This window comes from Rhincodon typus, chromosome 3, assembly GCF_021869965.1.
Source record: "Rhincodon typus isolate 14 chromosome 3, sRhiTyp1.1, whole genome shotgun sequence".
NCBI lineage: Eukaryota > Metazoa > Chordata > Chondrichthyes > Orectolobiformes > Rhincodontidae > Rhincodon > Rhincodon typus.
In genome coordinates, this window is record NC_063334.1 from 941,104 (window position 1) to 949,159 (window position 8,056).

Genomic DNA, 8,056 nt, shown 5'->3' on the forward strand with positions numbered 1-8,056 from the left:
CCGATACAGTCATCAATGTAACGGAGGAAGAGGTGGGGTTTAGGGCCGGTGTAGGTACGGAAGAGGGATTGTTCCACGTAACCTACAAAGAGGCAGGCGTAGCTTGGGCCCATGCGGGTACCCATGGCCACCCCCTTTGTCTGTAGGAAGTGGGAGGAATTGAAAGAGAAGTTGTTGAGTGTGAGGACGAGTTCGGCTAAGCGGATGAGGGTGTCAGTGGAGGGGGACTGGTCGGGCCTGCGGGACAGGAAGAAGCAGAGGGCCTTTAGGCCATCTGCATGGGGAATGCAGGTGTAGAGGGACTGGACGTCCATGGTAAAGATGAGGTGTTGGGGACCAGGGAATTGGAAGTTCTGGAGGAGGTGGAGGGCGTGGGTGGTGTCACAGACATAGGTAGGGAGTTCCTGGACCAAGGGGGAGAAAATGGAGTCGAGATAGTTGGAGATCAGTTCGGTGGGGCAGGAGCAGACGGAGACAATGGGTCGACCAGGTCACTCAGGTTTGTGGATTTTGGGAAGGAGATAGAAGCGGGCAGTGCGGGGTTGGGGAACAATGAGGTTGGAGGCCGTGGGTGGGAGGTCACCTGAGGTGATGAGGTTGTGGATGGTTTGGGAGATGATGGCTTGGTGCTCAGGGGTGGGGTCATGATCAAGGGGGCGGTAGGAGGAGGTGTCGGAGAGTTGGCGTCTGGCCTTGGCGATGTAGAGGTCAGTGCGCCATACTACAATGGCGCCTCCCTTGTCCGCGGGTTTTGTGGTGAGGTTGGGATTGGAGCGGAGGGCTGCACGTTCTGCGGGGGAGAGGTTGGAGTGGGTGAGAGGGGTGGAGAGGTTGAGGCAATTGATGTCTGTACGGCAGTTGGAGATGAAGAGGTCAAGGGAGGGTAGGAGGCCTTGGGGTGGTGTCCAGGAGGAGGGGGTGTGTTGGAAGCGGGAGAAGGGGTCAGTAGAGGGAGGGTTAGGTTCACGGTTGAAGAAGTAAGCGTGGAGGCGGAGGCAGCGGAAAAACTGCTCTATGTCCAAGTGTTCAGTTTAGGGGAACCAGTCACCTCTGCAGAAGTAGTTTCTAGTCTGTGGAGCTTCTGAGTTAGGAGGGTTTGGAAAGAAGTCTTCAAATTGTTCAAATGAGAAGGTTTAGGTCATCAGAATTGTGAGAGGTTCATGATAGCAGACACAGAAAAGAATTATAAAATTGTCTCCACAGTCCCAGAAAAAAAGTACTGAGGAAAGTCAGTTAAGTAATGATTTAATAAGCTTTTCTATATATAGTTTTATTTGTTTATTTCTTCATTTATGTAATAAACATACGTTCTGTTGTTAAAGAACAGCTGCAGCTTTGCATGAATGTGTTTTAGTGACAAACCACCACATTAATCAACTGTTAAAAGTCAATATCTGTTAAGCCGGGTATCATCTGAGATCTTAACAGTCCACTATTACCATCAATAGGGATTATGGCAGAATGTTGGGGAATGTGTCTACTTGTCGGACCCCTTGCATTTGATTTGACTGTTTTTCTCTGAAGGTAAAGCAATACCCTCTTGATTCCCTTTGTGATGTAGTGATGTGAGGTTTGCTGAGACACTATCTGCTTATATGTCCCAGCTGCTCGGAGGGAGCTTTCGTTGCTGCAATGGCAACTGGATGTCTTCCAATTATTGGGTAAGTAAATCGCCAGGAATATATATCTCCAAAAACAAATTGATTAAAATGTCGTGCTGGAGGAACACAGCAGACCAGGCAGCATCAAAGGAGCAGGAAAGCTGACGTTTCTGGTCGGGAACCTTTTTCAGAAATTTTTCCCAGCTCCACACAGTGTTATCTCTGACTCCAGCATCAGCAGCTCTTACTATCTCTAATTAAAATTTTGGGACTGTTTTAGTACAAGAACATGGATATCTTGGCATCAGAATATTTGTTCTTCTTGATATTGTGTTTTCACAGATTGGTAAGTAATTAATACTTTTTTAAAGCAACTCATAGTACTTTTGGTGTTATATGTAAGATGTAAAGTTTCTGTATTAGCAATTCTTCTGAAGAACAATGACATTTATGATGCATCTCTAACGTGCAAAATATCCTAAGGTGCTTTACAGATTATAAAATATAATGGAAACAAGTAATGGAAGGACAGTAGCAAAGAGACTTTTCAAAAGAAAGGCATGAAGTAGACACTTTGGAGACATAGTAGGACCATGAGCTTTAGACTGTGCCGCCAATAGTTAACAGAAGGAAGAAACGATATACAGGAGTAAGAGAGAAAGTGTTTAGTCATGATGCTCTATTTATTGTGAGAATGAGACAAGCTTGTTGGGCCAACTGGTCTTTTCCCATTGGTTAATTCCTATGTCCGTATAAATAAAGATTTTAACAGTGCCTTAGGATGATGACTAATTTTGGGGAGGCAGACACAGCAGCCTTGATTAAGTATGAAATTGGGGAATTGAAACTCTTCTGTAGGCTGAATATGACACTGAGTATGTGGTTTACCTGGTTCAATTTGACTAACCAGTCGGAAAGGGGTACGTTGCCAAAGGCACAAGAAAACAATTTTGTTGCAGTCTGTGCTTTATTTGGCCATCCCAGCATTCACACAAAGCTTCTATAGGCAGAATCTAAGTGAGCATTGAATGACATGGGCATTGGTGAGAAAGTTGGGAAAATCTCGTTACTTTGGCAGTGGGGAGCTTCTCATCATTGAGAACAAAAAGTCCCAATTTTTAATCAAGTATTGAATGGAAAGACAAGATTCTCATTATTGAGCAACAAGAGGTCTATTTGCGTGCACTCGCAGGAAAATTAGATTAGTGTAGATAGTAGGAACTGCCGATGCTGGAGAATCTGAGATAACAAGGTGTAGAGTTGGATGAACACAGCAGACCAAACAACATCAGAGGAGCTTTCCTGCTCCTCTGATGCTGCTTGGCCTGCTGTGTTCATCCAGCTCTACACCTTGTTATCTTAGTGTAGATAAGTTGGCGCAGACTCCATGGGCTGAAGGACCTTTTTTGGTATGATTCTATGAATTAACATCTTTATTCGTTAATCTTGCCTTATTCTTATGCACTTTACCATTTTCCCACCTTCTGGATGGAAACTAGACACCGATAACATCTGATGTAAATGTCAGGATGCTCGTTGTTTGTACCGAGACCTTTGCCATGGTCACCAGTCACCAAAATGTCAGAGCACATTCCATGGACAATGATAACACAGGACCCAGGCATGGATGTTGGTATCAGAGACATACCAGCCTTACAGTGCCCTCAAAGTAACCTCTGCTCCACTTGCAAGATGGTTCTGCACTTCCAAGATGCACTTTGAGGTGCACTGGCACCATTCACCAGAATGCTGCTGCATAGCACCCACCTCACAACATCCCTGCCCTGCTTTGCCTTATTGTGCTTTCTCACCCCTTCCAGAGCTCACAGTTCTTCTGTCTTTACCCGCCTGTTAGAGCAGGTACAAAGCCAAGCAGCTTGTCCTGTTCATCAGCAGTTGTCAGTCAAGGGGAGTGAAATGTTGCAGTACGGCACTGTGTGACTTCAATCTCACACCTACACCATATGAGATCTGAATACGTGGCAAAGACATTGCATGTGCTTCCAGCAAATGACCATGGCTCAAAGTCTGAGGGAAGTAGTCCTCAGTCAAGGGAGATAGCCTTCAGTCACAGGGTCTAGAGGCAGTAAGTCAAGACCAGTTTGCGTTATCAGTCCAGGGACATTGACACGGTCAGTCAGTCACTTGGGATGGGCAGGGTCATTCCCACAAGGTGGGGTGTACAGAATGGCCACTAAAGACCATAATATATCACAGTAAAATTAGGCTATTCGACCCATCCAGTCTACTCCACCATTCAATCATGGCTGATGTGTTTCTCGAACTCATTCTCCTGCATTCTCCCAGTAACTTTTGATCCCCTAACCAATCAAGAACCTATCTCTCTCTCTGTCTTAAATACACGCAATGACTTGGCCTCCAAACCCTCTGTGGCAGTAAGTTCCACAGATTCACCAGTGTGTGGCTGAAGAAGTTTCTCCACATCTTAGCTCTGAAATGTTGTCCCTTCACACTGAGGCTGTGCCCTTGGTTCCTAGTCTCTCCTACTAGGGAAACATCTTCTCCACATCCGTTCTATCTAGACCTCACAATATTCTGTGAGTTTCAATGAGCTTACTACCTCACCCATCCTTCTAAACTCCATTGAGTACAGACCCAGAATCCTCAACTGCTCCTCATACGACAGGCTCTTCGTCCCAGGATCATTCTTATAAACCTCCTTGGGACCCCATCCAATACCAGTACATTCTTCTTTAGTATGGGGCCCAACATTGTTCACAAGATTCTTAAAGCCAGAGCTCAAAAATAGGATGAAGGAGTCAGAGAATAGAATGTAGCAGTAAAAGGATGCATATGACAGATGCCAGCTTGATATTACAAATATATAAAAAGGCAAAAGAACAACTGGAAAAGAAAATTAGAAGGCAAAGAGACGGTTCAGGAATAGACTGCCAACTAACAATAAAGGGGTTATAAAGGTCTTTTATTCGTATGTTAGAAATAATAGAGTAGTCAGAAGATGAAGGGTTGATTTTGTCAAAAATGGAGATCTATTGCTGGAGCCAGCTGGTTTGGTTGAGGTACTAAATCTGCATTTGACATCAATATTTATAAAGAAGGACACATTTGCTGAATGTTTGGCAAATGTGATAATGCCCAGAATTTGGATCAGGTAAAAGTAGCTAAGGAGTAGGTACTAGGCAGGCTGGTAGACCTTAACATAGGGAAGACACCCAGCCACTGATCTATCATTAGTTGCTGTGGAATACAAGGGTAGAATACTTCCAATCCTGCTTAGATATAGGGGGTCATACCAAAGGACTGGATAACTATAATGTTGCATCCTCCTTCAGAGAAAGAGGAAAGGATCAACCTGTGAATTATAGGCCAATCAATTTAATGTAAATGGCAGGGCAGCTTTTAGAAACGATGACCTGGAGAAAAGTAACAGCCACTCAGACAAACATGGACTAATAAAACAGAATTAGTATGGACTTCTTATGGACAAATTTCAATTGTCAAACCTTAATGAGTTTTTTTTTGGTTGAGATAACAAAAAGAATGGATAAAGGTAGGGCCATTGATATTATGTGCATGATCTTTCAAAGGACATTTGATAGGGTACACATATAAGGCTTATTTGCAAAATGGAAACTCATGGAATAAAAAAAGGCCGTGGCAACTTGGATGTAAAATTGACAGTGATAAAACATAGAATTGATTATAAATGAGACAGTAGAAACTGCCGATGCTGGAGTCAGAGACAACACAGTGTGGAGCTGGAGGAACACAGCAGGCCAGGCAGCATCAGAGGAGCAGGAAAGCTGACGGTTCGGGTCTGGACCCTTCTTCAGAAATTTGCAGAAGAATTTTGATGGAGTTCTCGAACGTTCAGTACGAGGGCGACTGCTCTCTTTCATATATATTAATGACTTGGAAATGGAACATGATTTCTAAATTTGCAGACAGTTATAGAGCACAGAAATCTACAGAACAGAAAAAGGCCTATTGTGTCCACACAGGTCAAAAACAACCACCTAACAATTCCAATCCCAGTTTCTAGCACTTGACCCATAACTTTGTTTGCTGTGCATTGCAAGTGTACATATAAATACTTCATTAATGATATGAGGCCTTCTCCCTCTACACACCCATACAAGCAGTGAGTTCCAGGTTCCCACCACCCTCTGAGCGAAAAAGATTTTTCCTTACATCTCCTATAAACCTCTGCTGTTACTTTAAATCTATGCCTCATTCATCTAAAAAACAAGGGGAAAGGTTTCTTCCTGTCTACTCTATCTATGACCCTCTATATTTTGTACGTCTCAATCATGTCCCCTCTCAATCTCCTCTGGTCTAAGGAAAACAATCCCAGTCTGTTCAATTTCTTTTCATAACAGAATATCTCCAGCCCAGGTAACAGCCTGATCAATCTCCTCTGCAACCTCTCCAGTGCTATCACATCCCCTGGAAATGTGCATTCCAAAACTACTCACAATACTCTAGTCGTGGTCTAACCAACATTTTATACAGTTCCAGCATCACCCTGCTGCTCTTAAACTCTCTGCCTCGACCAATAAAGGCAAGTATACCATAAGCCTACTTAACCACTGACACCTGAAGGGACCGGTTGACATGTACACCATTGATCCTCAATGCTTCCCAAAGTCCTACCATTCATCATATGTTCCCTTGTTTTGTTTGTCCTATACCTTTTTACTTAAGTCGTGCATAATGGTTGTCACTGGATGGGCCAATGTTTTTTAACTGTCCCTCGTTGCCCGTGAGAAGATGGCAGTGAGCACCATTACAGTCCTTTTGCTGCAGGTGCACCCACAATGCCAAATGGGAGAGAATTCCAGGATTTTGACACCAGCAACACTGAAGAAATGACAATGTGTTTCCAAGTCAGGAGGGTGAATGACTTGGAATGACTTGGCTTTGCTCCCATGTATCTGCTGCCCTTGTCCTTCTAAATGGTCATGGTTGTGGGTTTGGAAGGTGCTGTCTGAGGAGGTTTAATGAATTTCTCCAGTGCATCTTGTAGATAGTACACCCTGCCGCTACTGAGTGTCGGTGCTGGAGGAGTGGATGTTTGTGGATGTGGGCTGCTTTGACACAGACAGTGTCGAGCTTCTTGAGTGTTTTTGGAGCTGCATTCACCCAGGCAAGTGGGGAGTATTCCGTCACATTTCTGACTTGTGTCTTGTATAAGACTTTGGTGAGTCAGGAGGTAAGTTACTCACTGCAAGATTTGTAGCCTCTGGCCTGCTTTGTAGCCACCAATTAAAGTGGTGGGTCCAGTTCAGTTTCATTCAATGTTGATGGTGGGGGATTCAGTGATGGTGACTCCATTGAACATCGCAGGATGTTAGATTCAGTCTTGTTGGAGATGGCCTTTGCCTCACATTTGTGTGGCATGAGTGTTACTTGCCAATTTTCAGCCCATGCTTGGATATTGTCCATATCTTGCTTCATTTGGAAATGGACTGCTTCATGATCTGAAGAGCTGCAAATGGTGTGGAACATTGTGAGCCATCAACAACTTCTGACTTTGTGATCGAGGAAAAGTCTATGATGACGCAGCTTAAGATGGTTGGCCCTAGGACACAAGCATGAGGAACTCCTGCAGTGATGTCCTGGAGCTCCAATAACCACGACCATCTTCCTATGTGTCAGGAATAACTCCATCTATCAGCTGATGGAAAAGGTCAACCCCAAGTGACTTAGATTGTTCAGAAAGCTATTGCAGAATGTAAAGGGTTTTGATCTTAAATTAAAACTGTTGCCTGTGCAACGTTGCCAGATTTATTCTGGCTGTTACAGGTCTAATACCGCTGGCAGTTCCTCAGCCTTGGATTCACTATCAGCATCCTCTGAAAAGCCTCCTACATTTGGCTTTATAGCTGCATGCCTTCTCTTCAGAGAATGTACTTGTGCTGAATGTTATTTTGTTTTAGATACTATTATGAAGTTGTGTAGAGTACTTGTGAATTGGAAGGCAGGAAGTTGGAATTTGTTTGTAAAAGTAATAGAGAGGGAAGGGTGTATGGTCCTTTTAAGAGGTGATGTGCTTTTCTAAGCTTGGAAATTAAACGAAAATGTGTCTGTAAGCAGTTGGAGAGGTACAGATAGTTCCGAAATTGAAACATATATCAATTGCCTGTGTGATTGGAAACTTTAGACTTGTTTTGATGTTTTGGCAACTAGCTTGAAGATCAGCCAATTAATTGAACGCAAGCACGTGGAGATTGAAAACTAATTGAATTTAAATCTGATGGTTTTGACTACCTCGGACCAATCCTATTACTTAGAAATTGATAGGTGATTGGGAGTATGTAAGAAGAGGGTTTTTGAAAATCAGGGTGAGAGCAAACCGCCATCTGAGGAATAAACATCTATCTCTCACAGAAATCTCCAAGCTCTGTGAGAAAGCACCATCTATCCATAAAAGGTACCACAGAACTTCTAGCTAAAAGTCCTCACAGAAGAAT

General features: G+C 43.6%; 1 protein-coding gene across 1 annotated transcript in view; it reads left to right on the forward strand.

Moving 5' to 3' along the window:
- The first annotated feature begins 2,385 nt into the window (after positions 1 to 2,385).
- LOC125487639 (focadhesin-like) overlaps positions 2,386 to 8,056 on the forward strand; it is a 22,470-nt gene continuing 16,799 nt past the window's right edge. The window contains exon 1 of the mRNA XM_048619564.1: positions 2,386 to 2,521. Within this exon, the coding sequence (XP_048475521.1) occupies positions 2,386 to 2,521 (136 nt within the window). The remainder of the gene's footprint in view (positions 2,522 to 8,056) is intronic.